The sequence below is a fragment of the Podarcis erhardii genome (assembly GCF_964252035.2).
Source record: "Podarcis erhardii genome assembly, chromosome: 8".
NCBI classification, from domain to species: domain Eukaryota; kingdom Metazoa; phylum Chordata; class Lepidosauria; order Squamata; family Lacertidae; genus Podarcis; species Podarcis erhardii.
This window is the reverse complement of record NC_138499.1, coordinates 1,837,064-1,858,036: the sequence shown is the minus strand read 5'-3', so window position 1 is coordinate 1,858,036 and position 20,973 is coordinate 1,837,064. Positions and strand designations below refer to the sequence as shown.

Genomic DNA, 20,973 nt, shown 5'->3' with positions numbered 1-20,973 from the left:
CAGCAAAATGGGATGAGGGATGGAAGGGAGCCCTTACACGGAGCCCCGCTCGCTTTTCCGGGAGGTGGGAGAAGGGATGGAGGGCAGCCCGTCAGCCCCTTCTCCCACCTCACGGTGAAGCCAGCAAGAGCCGCACAAACGCTCAGCGCGGCTCTTTAAGAGCCAGTATGGTGTAGTGGTTAAGAGCGGTAGTCTCATAATCTGGGGAACCGGGTTCGCGTCTCCGCTCCTCCACATGCAGCTGCTGGGTGACCTTGGGCCAGTCACACTTCTCTGAAGTCTCTCAGCCCCACTCACCTCATAGAGTGTTTGTTGTGGGGGAGGAAGGGAAAGGAGAATGTTAGCCGCTTTGAGACTCCTTAAAGGGCGTGAAAGGCGGGATATGAAATCCAAACTCTTCTTCTTCTTCTTTAAAGAGAGAGCCTGCCGCCTGCATTCGCTCCATAAGACACACACACATTTCCCCTTACTTTTTAGGAGGAAAACAGTGCGTTCTATGGAGTGAAAAATACGGTAAAACATAAAGCGTTTAAAAAATAAAAATACAGATAACCGGTAAGGTGACCAGCTCATCAAAAATAAAATAAGGGCTGCAAAGGCCTTCAAGCACAAAAAGGCTCTGAGCCACATCTTGTGGGCCCCCCATGTATGTGTGTGTGTGTGTGTGTGTGTGTGTGCGCGCATCATATTGTTTGGGTAAGTGTAATGTTCAGTTCCCAGCAAATCTGTCTACCCCTCCATCTCCAATATTTATTTATTATTTATTTTTGCATTTACATCCTACTTTTTTCTCCAAGGTGCTCAAAGGAGCATACGTGATTCCCTGCCCCCACCTCCATTTCACCCTCACAACAACCCTGTGAAGTAGGTCAGGGCTAAGAGATCATGAATGCCCCAGGGCCCAGGTGAGCTTGATGGCCATGTGGGGATTTGAACTCTGGTCTCCCAAAAGTTAAAAGTCCCTAGCAGAGAGGAATGGTCAAATTAAGCTGTTGGATTATGCTGAAATTGCAAACTGACTGGAAGACTCAGGAACCAAGGAGACCTGAACTTCAATGAAGAATGGGGAAATTTTATAATTTATCTATGAAAGCACTAGCAGGATTTTTATAACACTTGTAATGTAACCAATATTATGGACAAGACGGAAAGATATAAAATGTGGATTGTGGGGAAATATGCAGTTAAAAAGGTGTACAGTGGGAAGTCCAGAGATTTGTAGAAATCCTCATAGAACTCTAGCCCAATGGTTGCCATTAATTTGATTCTGAATTGATTTTAGAATGAATTGATTTTAGAATGCGGTTTTTACTTTTACTGTTGTTAGCCGCTCTGAGCCCGACTTTGGCTGGGGAGGGCGGGATATGAATAAAATTATTTTTTATCATCATCATCATCATCATCATCATCATGTAATTTGGATTGTTATGAATTAATATTGTAAAACCATATAAAAATTATTATGAAAAGAGTCCAACACTCTTAAGGGCTACATCCTACAGGCTAACAGAACTAACTGCGCAAAGCCAAGGCAGATCAGACTTGCTTAACTCATCCTGTTTCCCTCACGGTCCCTTCCAACCTGACAGTTCTACGAAATCTAGCTCTACTGGACCTGATCCCTGCTGACAGCCAACTCTCTTTCCTGCTCCTCTTACCTTTCAGGGCATTGGCCAGCAGGAGGCGGTAGTGCTGCAGGAAGGCGGTGGTGAAGCCGCAGGCTTGCAGTCGGAGCGTGCTCAGGACCGGGCAGGCCTGGACCAGGGAGGAAAGGGGCTGGGTGCTGCCGTCCCCCAAGGGGTTCAGGCTGAGGTCCAGCTCTTCCAGGTTCTGAAACGACAAGGGGTGTGGGTTTGAGCGAGACGGTGGCAGAGTGAGGACTAATAATAATAATAATAATAATAATAATAATAATAATAATAATAAATTATTTATACCCTGCCCATCTGGCTGGGTTTCCCCAGCCACTCTGGGTGGCTTCCAACAGAATACTAAAATACAATAACCTATTGTATTGTATTGTAAAAATACAAGCCACTTGCCATCAGATCAAGGGCAGAAAGAAGGAGTCAGAACCCCGAGATGGGATGTCTCACATAGGGCCTGAAAGGTCTGCATGAGTCTCAGCTTCCTATTTTTAAAATAGCAACAATAGCAATAATAATAATAATAATAATAATAATAATAATAATAATAATAATAATACTTTTGTCCCTTGGATCTCATATGCTCCTGAACAATTGAAACCAGGAAGTGAGTGTTCCCGAACTTTTTCCGGAAGCCGAACGTCCAGCGCGGCTTCCAAATGGCTGCAGGAGGCTCCAAGCGGAAGCCGCACCTTGGTTTTCAAACGGTTCCGGGAGTCTGGCATTCTGTTCGAGAACCAAGGTACGACTATACTTTTATTATTTCTGTGCCCTACATCTGCCTGGGTTGCCCCAGACACTCTGGGCAGCTTCCAGCAAAATAGAAAAACACAAGACATCGCACATTAAAAACTTCCCTACACAGGGCAGACTTCAGATGTCTTCTAAAAGCCATATAGTTGTTTATCTTACCAAGTTTCTAGTTCTCATGGTGCAAGAGTGGCATTTACACACGGAGACAGCTCCTCTGCTCATCGAGCGAAGATCTGAAGCCTCGTGGAACTCCCAAGCCCAGAAACCTTTGCCCACCCTCTTCCCATCGTAGTTTGGGCTCCATTCTCAGCCGCACTTCGACATCTCGCCACCCCTCAAGAACCACAGCCCTCCCAGGTAAGACATGTGTGAGGGCCTGGAGGCGGTTGGAGGATGGATGGCGGCTAACAGATTGAGGTTGAATCCTGACAAGACAGAAGTACTGTTTTTGGGGGACAGGAGGCGGGCAGGTATGGAGGATTCCCTGGTCCTGAATGGGGTAACTGTGTCCCTGAAGGACCAGGTGTGCAGCCTGGGAGTCATTCTGGACTCACAGCTGTCCATGGAGGTACAGGTCAATTCTGTGTCCAGGGCAGCTGTCTACCAGCTCCATCTGGTACGCAGGATGAGACCCTACCTGCCCGCGGACTGTCTTGCCAGAGTGGTGCATGCTCTAGATATCTCTCGCTTAGACTACTGCAATGCGCTCTATGTGGGGCTACCTTTGAAGGTGACCTGGAAACTGCAACTAATCCAGAATGCAGCAGCTTGACTGGTGACTGGGAGCGGCCGCCAAGACCACATAACACCGGTCCTGAGAGATCTGCATTGGCTCCCAGTACGTTTCCGAGCACAATTCAAAGTGTTGGTGCTGACCTTTAAAGCCCTAAACGGCCTCGGTCCTGTATACAAGAAGGAGCGTCTCCACCCCCATCATTCTGCCCGGACACTGAGGTCCAGAGCTGAGGGCCTTCTGGCGGTTCCCTCACTGTGAGAAGTGAAGTTACAGGGAACCAGGCAGAGGGCCTTCTCGGTGGTGGCACCCGCCTTGTGGAACACCCTCCCACCAGATGTCAAAGAAATAAACAACTATCTGATTTTTCGAAGACATCTGAAGGCAGCCCTCTTTAGGGAAGTTTTTAATATTTAACGCTGTATTGTTTTTAACACTTGATTGGGAGCCACCCAGAGTGGTTGAAGAAACTCAGCCAGATAGGCGGGGTATAAATAATAAATTATTATTATTATTACAGTGGTACCTCGGGTTACAGACTCTGCTAACCCAGAAATAATACCTCGGGTTAAGAACTTTGCTTCAGGATGAGAACAGAAATCGTGCTCCAGCGGTGCAGCGGCAGTGGGAGGCCCCATTAGCTAAAGTGGTGCTTCAGGTTAAGAATAGTTTCAGGTTAAGAACGGACCTCTGGAACAAATTAAGTACTTAACCCAAGGTACCACTGTTGTATTATTATTATTATTATTATTATTATTATTATTATTATTATTATTATGGCACTCCCGCTTCCTTCCAGAGCAGCTCCTCTGCCACCCCTACCTGGAAGGTGACAGAGCCCGGAAGTCCTGCGGTCAGCTTACGCAGCCCCTGGGGGCCCAGCTGATTGGCCGAGAGGTCCAGCACCTCCAGGCCAGGGATGGTGGCAACGGTGGCCAGCAGCTCTTCTGCCGAGTCGTCGCCCAGGCCTGCCCCAGGGAGGCACAGGCGCCGGATGGAGGTCTGCAACTTGAGGGCACGGAGGAGAGGCGTCAGGTGGAGGCGACGCAGGGCCATGCCCGGGATGTTGAAGGATGGACCCGATTCCTGCCACTCCAGCAGCTGCAGGAGTAATCGGTGCTCCCCTGCCAGGCCGGGGGGAGAGAGAGAGACACACACAGGGCACCAGGCTTCAGTCAAGGCAAAAAACTCACAAACCAAGCCTTCAGTGTCACTGGGCCAGTCCTGCGGAACTCCCCGCCACTAAGGATTCAGCAGGCCTGCTAAAATCATTTCTATTCTGCCAGGCCTGTGAAGGCAATTCAGAATGCAGCCTTTCACAATGGTTAACCGACATCTGATTTCTTTATGGTTTTAATGTATGGTTCGGAACTGGTCTGTGACCGTAATAATAAAATGCAATTCAATTCAATTCAGTGTATGGTTTTATGCTTCTATTGCTATAAGCGGCTTTGATAGGGTCTTTTTAAAAAATGATATAGCAGTACGCAGATATTCTTACAGATAAACCAAGATGCAGAATAGCTCAGTGGGTAAAGCGTGAGACTCTTAACCTCCCTGCATCGTGGGTTCGAGCCCCATGCTGGGCCAAAGATTCCTGCCTTGCAGGGGGTTGGACTAGATGACCCTCGGGGTCCCTTCCGACAATTCTATGGAAAAGCCAGCATAGCCGTCGCAGCAAATGGCTTGCGGAAAAGGGGAAAGTTCCTCTTTGAAATCCCGCTGGGAAGCAGCCCCTTCTCTGAGCCCAACAGGACGGAAGGCGATGCATCTGAACTGGGGGCTGAGTAGCATCAGCAAGATGCCCGCAGCCTCCTGAGGACAACCCCGCCCCCCGGGAACCCATCTGCCAAGAGAGGCAACTTCTGAAGGACGCGGGGGGGCTCAACGACACCCAGGCCCCTCCGCAGGGGAACTTGGGCTTACCCACAGCCAGGCTCTGGCAGGCCTTGCGGTATCTCTCCACGAGGGGCGGCAGGTCCCAGGACTGCACTTCGGCCAAGACCTGCCGGGGGGGGGAGAGAGAGAGAGAAGTCAGCAGGGGGGTCAGCTGGGCCCCAAGGAAGGTGGAACTCCAATGGAAACACCTTTCCTTTTATTTATATATGTATAAAGGTAAAGGGACCCCCTTACCCCTTTACCTCGCGGATGACTCTGGGGTTGCGGCACTCATCTCACTTTATTGGCCAAGGGAGCCGGCGTATAGCTTCTGGGTCATGTAGCCAGCATGACAAAGCCACTTCTGGAGAACCAGAGCAGCGCATGGAAACGCCGTTTACCTTCCCGCCAGAGAGGTACCTATTTATCTACTTGCACTTTGACGTGCTTTTGAACTGCTGGGTTGGCAGGAGCAGGGACCGAACAATGGGAGCTCACCCCCGTCACGGGCATTTGAACAGCCGACCTTCTGATCGGCAAGCCCTAGGCTCTGTGGTTTAGACCACAGCACCACCCACGTCCCCCATATATATATAAAAATATTTTACAATTTAAAGTGCTCATTTATACATCCTTAAGGTATCAATGACTTCCCTTCTTCTCTTTCCAGCGGTTCATTTTGCATATCATAAATCCCTGCATATTTATACAAAAACTATACCATTCAGTATTGCATTATTACATCCATCAAAACTTATTCACACTATTGAATGTATCTCAATGCTGCCAATGTTTTCAGCTGTACCCAATTATTCCCCATATATTCAATAAACGTTTTCCAAACATTCCATGGTTGTGCCCGTAACCTCGGTTTAAGGTGCCATTTAGCTCCTAGTTTTCATATCTCAGTTTCTCAGGGGAGATATTAACCTGCTTCCCTGCCATCAGAACCTACAAACGCCTCAAAACAGCCCTTAAGAAGAGCACAGGAATCTGGCTCCTGCAAAGTCTGACCACTGGGCCATGCACTTCAGTGCTGCCCACACTGACAAGCAGCTGCTCCCCAGGATTCCTGGCAGAAGTCTCCCTCATCCTCCATGGATGATTAAACTGAGGACATTGTGCCTGCAAAACGGGTGGTCTGCTCCCCCATCACCCCCCAGACAGACTCCCCTGCCAGCAGCTGAGGAATTGGGCTATGGGGAGAAGCGCTCACCTCTTCATTGCTCTGCAAAACATCCACGATGCAGTCCTGGGGGGCCAGGAGGGCCCCCTCCTTCTTCAGGGTCAGGCGTGGCAGGAGCCCACAGGTCTGGTAGTAGCGCTGGGAGGCCTGATCCGCCAGCCAGGACACAGGGCGACTCTCACTGCAAGGAAGGAGGAGAGGGGCTGCAGTAGGAAGACACCCCCCTTCCCTATATTCCGGGGGGCATGCAGTGGGGGGCTCTGAAATGCCCCACCTCCAGCAAGGATTCAGTCTCCTGCCACGCAGCTCTCATCCAAACAGTGCAGAGGGAAATATTATTTGGGGGTGGTTTGAGGACAGCAGAAATATCCCACCCCCTGCCTCCCCAATTACAGATGTTTCCAGGGCCGGATTTAGGTTTGATGAGGCCCTCAGCTCTTGAAGGTAATGGGGTCCTTCATATGTCAGTTGTCCTGTGTCAACAACAAATTGAATATATGCTATATTTATGGACCTAATAGGTATCTAAAGCCATTTGCGCATCACAAAACATGTATTTTATTAAAGTAGTTGTTGAACTGAAATACAGTCATACTTCGGGTTACAGCCGCTTCAGGCTGCGTTTTCTTGGGTTGCGGACCGCTGAAATCCAGAAGTACCAGAAGGGGTTCCTCCCGGGTTTCAGCGGTCACACATGCGCAGAAGTGCTAAATCGCGCTTTCCGCGGGCGCAGAAGCGCCGGTCGCAACCCTCATGCGCACAGGTGCGGGTTGTGAACGCTGCAAGTTGCGAAGGTGCATCCCGCACGGATCACGTTCGCAACCTGAGCGTCCACTGCACAATTAAGAAAAAGTATATTAGTATTATTATTAATTTTTTCATTTAATCTTTTTGGGGTCCCCCAAGAGAGTGGGGCCCTAAGCTACAGCTTGTTTAGCTTATACGTAAATCCGGCACTGGACACTTCCCACGGTGCTTAGGTGGAAAGTTCTGAAGCTGCCTCTACAAAGACCAAGGTCTGGCTTAGACCCAGAGCTCCGATGAGGCAGCTCAGTGAGGGAGGAGAGGGCAAAGGGGCTGGGGAAGCCCCAGTTCTCTCACCTGTGGGGCACGGGGATGAGGAAGACGTTGTCTTGCACCCGAACTCGCACCCGGATCGGAGGTGGGGGAGCAGGGAGCTGCAGAGAACAGGGGAGGAGAAATAGGGTGAGGACAAATGAATTTTATTATTACGGTCACAGACCAGTTCTGGCTCACTTACAGTATCAGGAAAATCATAAAACACAGCAGGAATACATTGAACTGCAACTGGGTATAACAGAGACAATTCAGATATAGCAGCAGTTAAAAACATATAGGATTGCCCCAATCCCAGAGGAGTGCTGGCCTCTCAAGGCCCAGGGAAGCCAGCCAGCTTCTCACAGTGCCACGGCAAAAAGAGCGTCTGCCAGAAAGGAAGCAAGCCAGACCCGCTTCTCTCCCCGAACCCTGGAAACTCACATGTGCTGGTGCCGAGGGGGGGCTCTCCCCACGCCCAGGGGTCCCCCCATTGACGTGGCTGCTGCCTCCTGCCCCCTGGAGGATACTGGGATCTGCCGCACACTCTGGGCTCTCCGCTGCCACCACGCCGGCCCCTCGGAGTCGTCCTAGCGGAGTCCTGTCGACAATATGGGTGAGGCGACTCTGCCGGACCCTCCTCCTCCTCCTCTTGGTGGCCTCGGGGGGCGGGCGGGGAAAGCTCCCGTCACTCTCGCCCCCCAGGCTCTCCTCCGACCCGGTCCCAGACTCGCTTTCTGGGCTCTGGCGGCTCCTTTTGCGGGAGGCAAGATTCTGCCCCAGGTCGTCTTCCAGCCAGTCATCTCCTACATACTCCTCTGGGGGGATCAGGGCAGGCCCAGCGGAAGACCTGGGGCGTTCAGGGCTGGGCATAGGGCAGGGCTTGGCTCTGCCCACCCCGCGAATGGCAGCCCGATACTCGGCCGGGGCAGCTAGCCTGGCCTCCCTCTCTGGGTCCTGGCCAAACAGCCGCTGCCTCTTCTTGACCGGCCTCAAGGGACTGATTGCGTCCTCCTCCTCGGGCTCCCTCCAGCTCCTCCGGGGACTGGGAGACTTTGGGTCAGGATCCAGAGGGCAGGGGGCTTGCGGGGACTCAGAGAGCTCTGCGTCAAACAGTTGGCTGGCCGGCGGCTCTTGGGGAGGCTGAGCCTTGGAGCCTGGAGGGGCAAAAGCAAAGGCATCAAGTTCACACCCTTATAAGGGAAGATCTTATGAAAATGTACTATACATGGTACTTGACCCCTGTAAAACTAGCAAAAATAAATAAATCATATAATAACAAGTGCTGGAGATGTAAGGAACAGATAGGAACACAGTACCATGTGTGGTGGTCCTGTCTAGAGATACAAAGATTTTGGAATATGATTTATGAAGAGATAAAGAGACTGATAAAAACTACATTTAGCAAGAAACTAGAATAATTTTTACTAGGAATTGTTTCAGATAATATTCCCCAAAACAAAACCAGGTTATTTATGTATGCGACATCAGCAGCAAGGGTTATAGTGGCAAAACACTGGAAAGGTAAAAATATACCCACTCAAGATGAATGGGTAGTCAAATTGTGCGAGTACTTGGAGCTTGCGAAGCTGACGGATGCAATAAGAAATAAACCTAAAAAGATGGTGAAAGAAGAATGGGAATGTTTAACTAATTATCTAGGGGATAAGGGTTCATCAATAAAGACCTGGTTATGTTTAGAATGATACTGCATAGGGAAATGTTCCCTGATACCAAGATGAGGGATTCTATGGAATGATGATAAGAGAGAATTGATAAGAATAATGATCTGTTGTGACCTTGATGAAAGCATACAATAGACAAGCCTTCTTGTGTTTTGGCTCATTTTCCTCTCCCCCCCCCCCAGACCTTTAGAAGACATCTGAAGGCAGCCCTGTTTAGGAAAGCTTTTAATGTTTAATAGACTATTGTATTTTAATATTTTGTTGGAAGCCGCCCAGAGTGGCTGGGGAAACCCAGCCAGATGGGCAGGGTATAAATAATAAATTTATTATTATTATTATTATTGGGACGTGGGTGGCGCTGTGGGTTAAACCACAGAGCCTAGGACTTGCCAATCGGAAGGTCGGCAGTTCGAATCCCTGAAACGGGGTGAGCTCCCGTTGCTCAGTCCCTGCTCCTGCCAACCTAGCAGTTTGAAAGCACGTCAAAGTGCAAGTAGATAAATAGGTACCGCTCTGGCGGGAAGGTAAACGGTGTTTCCCTGCGCTGCTCTGGTTCGCCAGAAGCGGCTTAGTCCTGCTGGCCACATGACCCGGAAGCTGTATGCCGGCTCCCTCGGCAGTGCCGCAACCCCAGAGTCGGCAACGACTGGACCTAATGGTCAGGGGTCCCTTTACCTTTACCTATTATTAAGAAAACAGCCCCTTGAGGGTGTCCCCAGGAGCAGGCCCCACACCCCTTGAGCCTCAGGAACGAAGCACAGACTCACCTCGGTCTGCCAGGGCTCTCTTGAGCAGCCCCTCCATGGCCTGGCAGCGCTGGCGTGTCTCTCGGTCGAGGTCCCTGCCGTAGAGATGCACCCATGCCTGGAGAGTGCCCAGCGGGGTCTGGCCCTGACAACAGAAACGCAGGGAGGGTTGGCCCCAGCAGAAACAGGAGCCCAGCCAGAAACCTCTCCCCGCCTCTGGGCTGCACCCAAGAAGCCCGGTGGGCCTGCCACCCCCTTCCCTGAAGCTGCCAGGATGCCAAGCAGCCAATGCAAGGCCACTGTCCCTTAGCCAAGGGGAAGGGGGAGCTGGGAGGAAGCAGGGGCCTGTTAGAAACGTGGGTCTGCACACTTCCTCTGAAGGAGAGTTTCATAGCCTGGGGTTACTCCTGGGTCCTTTGCTGTCACTCGAGGCTCAGGTGGCCTCAGTAGCCCTGAGTGCCTTCCATAAGCTTCGGCTGGTGACCCAGGTACACCCCTATCTGGACAGGGATAGCCTAACTACTGTTGTCTGTGCTCTGGTGACCTCAAAGTTAGATTACTGCAATGTGTTATACGTAGGGCTGCCTCTGAAAACGGTTCGGAAACTGAAGCTGGTGCAGAATTCAGCGGCCAGTTAGCTCAATGGAGAAAGACGGTTTGAGCATCTTACACTGATTCTGGTCCGACTGCACTGGCTACCAATTAGTTTCCGGGCCCAATTCAAAGTGCTGGTTTTGACCTATAAAGCCTTAAACAGCTCAGAACCGCAATACCTCAAGGACTGCCTCTTCCCATATGAACCTACCCGGACCCTGAGATCATCTTCTGAGGCCCTTCTTCGTGTGCCTCCTCAAGAGGTCTGGAGGGTGGCAACACAAAATCTGGGCCTTCTCTGCAGTGGCTCCCCATCTGCAGAATGCTCTTCCCAGGGAAGTCTGTCTGGCGCCTTCATTATACACCTTTAGGCACCAGGCAAAAACATTCCTTTAACCAGGCTTTTGGTTGATCCAATTTACATCCTATACCCTTTTAAAATGTGGGGGGATGTTATTGGTTGTTGTTTTTATTCTGATTATATATATTGTGATCTTTTCTGTGAACTGCCCTGAGACCTCCGGGAGCAGGGTGGTATATAAATTCAATAGATAATAATAATAATAGGCTTTGCACTTCAGGTTAACCCTGCGCCCCCCAACCTGGTGCTGGTGCTGCTGGGAGTTGTAGTCTACAACTTGGGCCTTTGGGCCCTCGATTCCCTGACCCCCACAAGAATTGAGGATCCCCTGAAGACAGCTCCACAAGGAGATAATGAAGTGGGGAGGAGGAGGAGCAGGAACAAAAGCAGAGGAGGGAGGGATGGAAGCAGCTCAGGGAGGCTGTTCAGTAGGCCTTCCTGAGAAGGCAATGCCCACAATTTCAAGACTTGGGATTTGTCAAAAGCTGCCCCCCTCCCCAGACCTTGAAGGCAGAAACCACAACACCAGTAGGAAAGGGCTGGAGCCCCACCCCAAACAATACCAGGAGGAGGGGCTGCAGTTCCCTTTGTGCATCGCTGGAAGAGAGGCAGTGTGAACCACATATTTATTGGATAAGACATGATGTTGTATAAATAAAATAAAAGTTTTCTGTTCTTTTAATTGTCTTTTCTTTCTTTTTTTTGTCACTTTCAAACCTTTTTTTGACCTTTTTAAGGTGACAAACCATTTTCTTCTTCTTTTTTCTGATTAATTTTGTTACACTTACCTTTATTGTATGATTGTATTTAAAACTAATAAAGATTTTTTTAAAAAAAAAAAGGAAGAGAGGCAGTGTGGCGCAGTGGTTAGAGTGATGGGTATACATGCAATGAATAAACTGCCTTGCTCCCCAGCAGCAACTCTCGCCCCGTCCCAGCCCCGGTGCCTCACCTTGGCATTCCGCAGCGCCACGGACGCCCCCCTGTGGATCAGGAGCTCAGCCACGTCGAAGTGGCCGCAGTTGAGGGCGTCGTGCAGGGGGGTGATGCCCTCGCATCCAGGCCCCCCTGGGTCGTCAATGGCGGCATTGTGGTCCAGAAGAAAACGCACAATCTCTGGAGGAAGAGGCGAGGGGGGCGGTCACGTCCAGCTCAGCCCCAACCCCGCCGTCAAGGGGAAAGGTTCCCGGGCGCAGAGCACCCACTTTCAGGCCCCCCAGGAAGCCCCTTCCTCTGTCCCAGCACTTACCCAGATGGCCGTGGTTGCAAGCCTCGTGCAGAGGGGTCCAGCCACAGTAATCCCGAGGGTTGAGAGGGTGACCCTGAGGCAGAGCAGAGAAAGGTAAGGATGCTCAGGGGGACAGAAGTTGGCCGGGGCCTCGTCCTTCTCATTGCACCTGGCACTTGCTCCCCGCTTCCCTCTTTCCAGATTGGGGGGGGGGCGGGGAGCCTCGCATGCCCCATGTGACAAAAAGAGAGGGAAGAAGTTTCTACAGACAAAGGAGCTGAACTCCGTGGGCCTGAGCCAGGATCTGGGACAAAGGGACCAGAAGATCACAACAGCTTGCCCTGATTCTGTCCAAAGGCATCCCGATACGATACGATAATCTTTATTGTCATTGTCCCATACAGAAGAACGAAATTGAGAAAATCTACAACAGACATTCAAAAACCATCAAGCCTACTAACCCAGCTATCCCACCCTGGTTAGCCCCCTAAAAACTCTGACACCCCATAATTAAATACAATATACTCCCACAGAGACTACCTTAGAGGTAAAGGTGAAGGGACCCCTGACCATTAGGTCCAGTTGTAGCCGACTCTGGGGTTGCGGCCCTTATCTCGCTTTATTGGCCGAGGGAGCCGGTGTACAGCTTCCAGGTCATGTGGCCAGCAGGTGAACCAGAGCAGCGCACGGAAACGCTGTTTACCTTCCTGCCGGAGCGTTACCTATTTATCTACTTGGACATCATGTGCTTTCGAACTGCTAGGTTGGCAGGAGCAGGGACCGAGCACGGGAGCTCACCCTGTCGCGGGGATTCGAACCGCCAACCTTCTGATCGGCAAGTCCTAGGCGTCCCTTGCACTATCGGGGTGCGCACTATCCCACACAGCACCACCGCAGTCCCTGCCCGCTTTCCCTTTCTTTTAATGTCCAGCCAACCTGCCCCAGCAGCTCACCTTCTTCACACAGAACTGCACCTGGCGCAGGTTCCCGTCTATGCAGGCACGGTGCAGCAAAGTCTCCCCACGCTCGTTCCGCTGGTTCCACTGGGTAGAGGGAAATGCAACAGAGGAATACCTGAAGGAGTACATCTGAAGGAGCGTCTCCACCCCCATTGTCCAGCCCAGACACTGAGGTCCAGCTCCGAGGCCTTTCTGGCGGTTCCCTCCCTGCGAGAAGTGAGGTTACAGGGAACTAGGCAGAGTGCCTTCTCGGTGGTGGCACCTGCCCTGTGGAACGCCCTCCCACCAGATGTCAAAGAGAAGAACAACTACAAGACTTTTAGAAGACATCTGAAGGCAGCCCTGTTCAGGGAAGTTTTTAATGTTTGATGTTTTATTGTGATTTTAATATTCTGTTGGGAGCCGCCCGGAGTGGCTGGGGAAACCCAGCCAGATGGGAGGGTAATAATAATAATAATAATAATAATGATGATGATGATGAAATCAGTAACTTTCCCCCAACTACCCACCCCAATTTCCAAGACAGTGAAGCCAAAGGGAGAAGATGTACGTCTGACTGTGTTTTTATATTTTGCTGGAAGGTGCCCAGAGTGGCTGGGGCAACACAGTCAGATGGGCAGGAGACAAGTATTCTAATATTTCCGGTGACTGGCTTGCTGACACCAATCCCCTCGGGAGGATCAGCTGCTTAGTTTATTCACTTGCTGATTCCTAAGCATTTCTAAACCTCTTCATATCTAAAAATCTTTTAAGCAGTAAGCAAAAATGATGAAAGCATGCACACAGTATCTGGTGAAACAGGGTTATAAAAACAAGAATCCCATAACAACAGGCTTCGATCTTAGGGGATCAGGGAAAGCAAAAAGAGGCGTCTTCACAAGATGTCTGAAGCACCTGATGGATGATGCTTCAGGTAAGGCAAGAATCCCACAGGGAAGAGGCCTCCTTCCAGCTTACTGCCCTGAAATATTCTGTTTTAGGATTGTGATTGTCCTTCAACCTGGGGTCCCCGGGTGGGTTACAACAATTTAAAATTACAACATTAAAAACTATTTTTTTAAAAAAAAAACTAACAATTGCAAAAAAAAAAAAAAAATTATAGCCGATAATAGCAGTAGCTTCTAATAAAAAGTAACAGACATCCGTGCAATTGCTTATATTAGATTTACCGTATTTTTCGCTCCATAAGACACACTTTTTTCCTCCTAAAAAGTAAGGGGAAATGTCTGTGCGTCTTATGGAGCGAATGCGTGGTCCCTGGAGCTGAATTGCCCAGGGGAGAAAAGCAGATTGTGCTTTTATTTTAAGAAAGAGGGAAGGGGGCATTGAAACAAAGCCTGAGCAGCTGATCAGCAAGTGATCGGGAGGGAGATAAGGGACACTAGCAATAAAGGAGGCTGCCTGGGAGTGGGGAGGTAAAAGCCCATATATCCTCAGGATTTTTGCATTGTGTCACCCCAAATTCACCATCAGATCACATAGCATGTCCATGGCTACAGCCTGCACCCAAAAAATCACGCACTCACTGTTTCATGGGGCCGCAATGGGGCAAAAACATGGTTACAAAGCACAGATCCACATGGATCCTCAGGAATTTTGCATTGGGCTGCCCCAAACTCACCATCAAATCACATGTCTGAGGCCACAGCATGAACCACAAAAATCATACATCCACTGTTTGGTTCAGAATATTTTTTTTCTTGTTCTCCTCCTCTAAAAACTTGGTGCGTCTTATGGAGCGAAAAATATGGTAGATGTCCAGCAACTGGCATGCAGAGGAATCGCTTCTTCCAACTCTGGAGGCAGGGCCAGCTCTCTCCTCCCCCATGAAATGGTCCAATCCTCTTTTAAAACCCACCCAGGTTGGTGGCCATCCCTGTCTTCTGTGGGAGCAAGCGCCACAGTTCACCTATGCCCTGACCTCTGGGCATCAGAGTTAGCTGGCCCCATGGAGCTGAGTGGACTGGGGCCCAGGTATACCTTGTTGAACCTGCGCCGTCCAGGGACCGTCTTGTTGTAGCCCTCCAGGTCGTCCTCTCCGCCTGGAAGAGAGGGGAGAGTCCCAGAGTCACCGTCCCTGAAGCAAACCATGCCGTCCACCAAGAAATGTACATCCCCAAAGCAACGCCGGTCTCCTGTTTGCCCTGGACAGCCAGCAGACAAAAGGTCCCCTACCCCAGCCTATCATAGCTACCAGCAACAAGTCTATCCATTTCACACACACAAAACAACCCTTTTAACAAGCCAGTCCACTGGCAATGAGTTCCACAGGCTGTGACGCATGTGCCAAGCACTTCCATCCATTTGCCTTAAGTCCTTCCCCATTCAAGGCATAGGTTTAAGAGAGAGAATGACTGTTGATTGTAGAGTGGACCCTCCAAATACGAACTTAATTCGTCCCGGGGGTCTGTGCTTACCCCGAAAAGTCTGTAACCCGAAGCACCGCTTCTGCGCACATGCGTGGCATAATAAGAGTGCTTCTGCGCATGCACGCACGACGAAACCCGGAAGCATATACTTCCGGGTTGCCGCATTTGCAACCCAAAATTACGTTACCCGAAGGTAACATAACCCAAGGTAAAGGCACCCCTGACCATTAGGTCCAGTCATGACCGACTCTGGGGTTGTGGTGCTCATCTCGCTTTACTGGCTGAGGGAGCCGGCGTACAGCTTCCAGGTCGTGTGGCCAGCATGACGAAGCCGCTTCTGGTGAACCAGAGCAGCGCCCGGAAACGCCGTTTACCTTCCCGCTGGAGCGGAACCTATTTATCTACTTGCACTTGACGTGCTTTCGAACTGCTAGGTTGGCAGGATTAGGGACCGAGCAACGGGAGCTCACTCTGTCGCGGGGATTCAAACGAATGACCTTCTGATCGGCAAGCCCTAGGCTCTGTGGTTTAACCCACAGCGCCACCTGTATCCCTAACCCAAGGTACCACTGTATTTATAGACCACCCTTCCCACCAAGGAGCTCCAGTGTGGTGTAGTGGTTAAGAGCGGTAGTCTCGTAATCTGGGGAACCGGGTTCGTGTCTCCGCTCCTCCACATGCAGCTGCTGGGTGACCTTGGGCCAGTCACACTTCTCTGAAGTCTCTCAGCCCCACTCACCTCACAGAGTGTTTGTTGTGGGGGAGGAAGGGAAAGGAGAATGTTAGCCGCTTTGAGACTCCTGAAGGGGAGTGAAAGGCGGGATATCAAATCCAAACTCTTCTTCTCTCCCCCGCCCCCGTTTTCTCCTCGCAACAACTCTGTGAGGTAGGTTCTGTTGACAGGCAGGGACTGGCCCGAGATCACCCAGTGAGTTCTGTGGCTGAGTGGGGATTTGAACCCCAGTCTCACAAGCCAGAGTCCAACACTGTAACCAACGCACGACATTACCCCCGGTAGCTCCACCCTGCTTGCAACCTAACAGAAAGTAACAGTGCTCAGCTGGGGCTCCTCCTCCAGACCCTGTGCTCTGAGGAAGGCAGGCTGGGAGCAAAGAGGCCCGACACACCCGCCCCGAACTTCTCCAGGGCTCTTCGAGAGAGAGAAATGCAAGCATCACCCATAAGCCTCCTTCTCCCAGTATAGCTGAAGGAGCATCTCCACCCCCATCGTTCCCTCCCTGCGAGAAGCCAAGTTACAGGGAACCAGGCAGAGGGCCTTCTCGGTAGTGGCACCCGGCCTGTGGAACGCCCTCCCGCCAGATGTCAAAGAGAACAACAACTACAAGACTTTTAGAAGACATCTGAAGGCAGCCCTGTTCAGGGAGGTTTTTAACGTGTGACATTTTAATGTGCAGTGGTACCTCTGGATGTGAACGGGATCCGTTCCGGAGCCCCGTTCGCATCCTGAAGCGAACGCAACCCACATCTGCACGTCTGCGGGTCGCAATTCGCTGCTTCGGTGCATGCGCATGATGTCATTTTGAGCATCTGCGCATGCGCAGGCGGCGAAACTTGGAAGTAATACGTTCCGTTACTTCCGGGTCGCTGCAGAGCGCAACCTGAAAACACTCAACCTGAAGCAACTTTAACCCGAGGTATGACTGTATTTTTAATCTTTGTTGGAAACCCAGCCAGATGGGCAGGGTACAAATAATAAATTATTATTATTATTATTCTCCCATAAGCCACGTGGGCAACCCCAAGCCTTGCCCCCACTCCCTCCCAGGAAATGCCTTTTGCTCCCACGATCTCCCCGTCTCTCACCGCTATCGGAGAGCTCCAGGTCGCTTTCTTCCAAGGGCTCACTGCCCTGCGCCTCCTCCTCTTCATCCTCTTCCTCACTGATCTCACCATTCCAGCGCCAGCCCCGGGAGCCACAGAGGTCCTGCAGCTTGGCTTGCGTGCTCGACGCCTCAGGGCGACCGCACCTCTGCTGGCAGGCGTGGAAGTGCCGTAGGACCTGGCGCTGAGAAGTATATGTTATGTGTTTTATATGTTAATAAAATTTAAATACAGTGGTGCCTTGCAAGACAAAAAGAATCCGTTCCGCGAGTCTCTTCGTCTTGCGTTTTTTTCGTCTTGCGAAGCAAGCCCATTAGCGGCTTAGCGGCTTAGCGGATCAGCTGATAGGCGGCTTAGCGGATCAGCTGTTAAGCGGCTTAGCGGATCAGCTGATAAGCGGCTTAGCGGATCAGCTGATAAGCGGCTTAGCGGATCAGCTGATAAGCGGCTTAGCGGCTTAGAAAAAGGGGGGAGGGGAAAAAACCCGCAGGAACTCGCAAGACATTTTCGAAGCAAGCCCATAGGAAATTCGTTTTGCGAAGCACCTCCAAAACGGAAAACCCTTTCGTCTAGCGGGTTTTCCGTCTTGCGAGGCGTTCGTCTTGCGGGGCACCACTGTATAAAAAAATTAAAAAATGAAACCCTGACAGATGGTCATCAAACCTCTTCTTAAAATCAGCCAGTGAAGGTTTACCAACTGCGAGGGGTGTCCATTCTGCTGTCAAACAGCTGCTACCATCAAAAAGTTCTTTCTGATGGTTAGTCTGAACCTCCTTTCTTATCATTTGAATCCATTGCTTCAGGTCCTATTCTCCAGAGCATGAGAAAATAAGCTTGCTCTACCATCCATGTGACAGACCCTCAGATATTTGAAGATGGCTCTCCTATCTTCTCTCCTTCTCCTCTTTTCTAGGCTAAACATCCCCGGCTCCTTCAACCGTTCCTCATCAGGCTTGGTTTCCAGACCCCTGATCATCTTCGCCTCCCTCCTCTGCACACCTTCTAGCTTATCAATATCCTTCTCAAAATAGGCTGCCCAGAACTGGACACAGAACTCTACTTTCCCAAGAACAATTGGGAACACACTTTAAGGCTCCCTGCTGTTCACTGACATATTACACTGGGTGTGCGAGAGGGGAGCTAGCTTCAGGGGAAAGCAGGTGAGCGAGATTTAGGGGGAAACGGTCTCGTAGGTCAAACCGGGACCCAACTAGGCTTGCACATTACAGGCTCCTGACAACAAGACCAGAGCTAAACACTAAGATTGTTTTCTTCTCATAGGCACCAGTGGCCCATTCTGCAGAAAACTGAATTGCTGCTCTGCTGAGGAATCAGATCTGTCACTCTCCTTCCTGCCTATAATTAAATACTATTATTATTAATAATAATAATTAAATTTGTATACCACCCTTCACCTGTAGATTTCAGGACAGTTCACAACATAAAGATACAATATAAAAAGCACAAAATTTAGATAGCAATGAGCAATAAATATTCTCTGGGTAGCTTATAAACAAGAAACTATTTTTTAAAAAATAATACAGTATGTCGTATTTAAAATAAATGACGAGCATTTTTTAAAATTGCCAGTTTCCCCCTCTTTACTAGCATAAATGGTTTAAAAGATTAAAACTATGCTAGGCCGTAGACACCCAAGATTAGCTAAAAGTGCAATTAAAAAGCCGGGTAAATACAAGGGTGATCTTCACCCTTGTAATCTTCTCACTGGAAATTGTTTCTTGTCTTGCTACCACTCCTATGAAGTTTTGCTGATTTGTGTTTTACTTTTGTACAGTGACGTCTATTTAAATCCGTCCACAAACCGCATTGGAAACATAGGCCAAGCTAAATAAATAAGTATTGCCTCAATTCATGGGAAAACTGATAGGTTGACCCAGTGCCTCTTGAAACATATGGCTGAGCCTCATGTTATGATGCTAGCCTACAACAAGCTGTGATGGGAACGCCAGCACTCTCCTGCATTCCCAGGTTTCTGATTAGATGGGGATGTGTGGCAAAATTGTCCTTGCCACGTTGCAGGATATGACAAACTACTGGTTTATCACATAGTTGTTGCATGGATGCTATTACAACTCAGTGTACGAATACAGTGGTGCCCCGCAAGACGAATGCCTCGCAAGACGAAAAACCCGCTAGACGAAAGGGTTTTCCGTTTTTCGATGCGCTTCGCAAGACGAATTTCCCTATGGGCTTGCTTCGCAAGACGAAAACGTCTTGCGAGTCTTGCGATATTTTTCACTCCCCCTCCTTTTAGCCGCTAAGCCTTTAATAGCCGCTAAACCGCTAATAGTGCTAATCCGCTAATAGGGTTGCTTCGCACGACGAAAAAACCGCTAGACGAAGAGACTCGCGGAACGGATTATTTTCGTCTTGCGAGGCACCACTGTACTACGAAGGATCCACGCTAATACCTTTAGTATTGTGGCGTCATCCAAACCCCACTGCCGGCCTCACCTGCAGCTTGGCGTCGCAGGCCTCCTCTGCGTAGGAGAGAGCCGTCTGGAAACATCTCTGCAGCTCTTCGTAGCTCTCCTTGGCCTCCTCCTTGGAGACAGCGATGTTCAGCCACGTCTTCCCCTCCTGGCCATGGACAGAGCAAGCTGAGTTCCAGGAGCCGTCTGGCTTATCTGCCCACCAGTTCAGCATGTTTATCTATTTATTTTGGAGCATTTGTACCCCGCTCTTCAGCCACAAAGGCTCCCAGAACAGCTTAAAGTAAAGGTAAAGGGACCCCTGACCATTAGGTCCAGTCGTGGCCGACTCTGGGGTTGCGGCGCTCATTTCGCTTTATTGGCCGAGGGAGCCAGCGTACAGCTTCCGGGTCATGTGGCCAGCAGGACTAAGCCGCTTCTGGCGAACCAGAGCAGCGCACGGAAATGCCGTTTACCTTCCCGCTGGAGCGGTACCTATTGATCTACTTGCACTTTGATGTGCTTTCGAACTGCTAGGTTGGCAGGAGCAGGGACTGAGCAACGGGAGCTCACTCCGTCGCGGGGATTTGAACCGCCAACTTTCTGATCAGCAAGTCCTAGGCTCTGTGGTTTAACCCACAGCGCCACCTGCGTCCCTCAGAGCAGCTTACACACCATCAAAACAAATTAGCCCCCACCCACAGGCTTACAATCTTTTAAAAAAAAAAAACCTTACACGACACGCAAGGAGAAAGGGACAGGGAGGGAAGAGGAAAAACAAAAGTCAAAAATTCAGGCGCCAGTTTCTAAACAGCTGTTCCTACAATGCCCAGCCGGCACAGATCAGGAGCAGGGAATATTTGCTTGGCATCCAAGTAGCAGAAGTCCTGAACCGCCTCGCTTGGTCCCATCCTCGCCCTGCTCCTAGCCTGCCCCCCTTACCTCCAGGGGGTTCCCCTTCCGCAGGGCCAGTTCGGCCTGGTAGTGCTTTATGGCCTGGGCATGGTCCTTCAGATCTCCAAACGTAGCAGCCAAGGAAACGTGGATCACAGCCAGCTCTTGGTCTGGGCGCTTCAGAGACCGAGCGTGGCACAGCTGGGAAGGAAAAAGACAAGCCCAAACTGCCGTGGCAAAGAGGCCCAGGGCACCCCGCAGCCCATCGCTGACCTTTAAAGCCCTAAACGGCCTTGGTCCTGTATACCTGAAGGAGCGTCTCCACCCCCATCGTTCAGCCCAGACACTGAGGTCCAGCTCTGAGAGCCTTCTGGCAGTTCTATCATTGCGAGAAGTGAGGTTACAGGGAACCAGACAGAGGGCCTTCTTGGTAGTGGCGCCCGCCCTGTGGAACGCCCTCCCTTCAGATGTGAAATAAATAAGCAGCTATCTTATCTTTAAAGACATCTGAAGGCAGCCCTGTTTAGGGAGGTTTTTAATATTTAATGCTGTGTTGTTTTTAACATTCAATTGGAAGCCGCCCAGAGTGGCGGGGGAAACTCAGCCAGATG

General features: G+C 50.4%; 1 protein-coding gene across 1 annotated transcript in view; it reads right to left on the bottom strand.

The window, feature by feature from the left end:
* TONSL (tonsoku like, DNA repair protein) overlaps nt 1–20,973 on the bottom strand; it is a 34,108-nt gene that overhangs the window by 4,053 nt on the left and 9,082 nt on the right. The window contains exons 9-22 of the mRNA XM_081873989.1: nt 20,411–20,563; nt 19,512–19,637; nt 17,019–17,220; nt 14,806–14,867; nt 12,820–12,909; nt 11,888–11,960; nt 11,591–11,754; nt 9,705–9,828; nt 7,697–8,409; nt 7,298–7,374; nt 6,227–6,377; nt 5,059–5,137; nt 3,955–4,256; nt 1,659–1,830 (exon numbers count right to left, since the gene is read on the bottom strand). Of these exons, the coding sequence (XP_081730115.1) occupies nt 1,659–1,830; nt 3,955–4,256; nt 5,059–5,137; nt 6,227–6,377; nt 7,298–7,374; nt 7,697–8,409; nt 9,705–9,828; nt 11,591–11,754; nt 11,888–11,960; nt 12,820–12,909; nt 14,806–14,867; nt 17,019–17,220; nt 19,512–19,637; nt 20,411–20,563 (2,488 nt within the window). The remainder of the gene's footprint in view (nt 1–1,658; nt 1,831–3,954; nt 4,257–5,058; nt 5,138–6,226; nt 6,378–7,297; nt 7,375–7,696; nt 8,410–9,704; nt 9,829–11,590; nt 11,755–11,887; nt 11,961–12,819; nt 12,910–14,805; nt 14,868–17,018; nt 17,221–19,511; nt 19,638–20,410; nt 20,564–20,973) is intronic.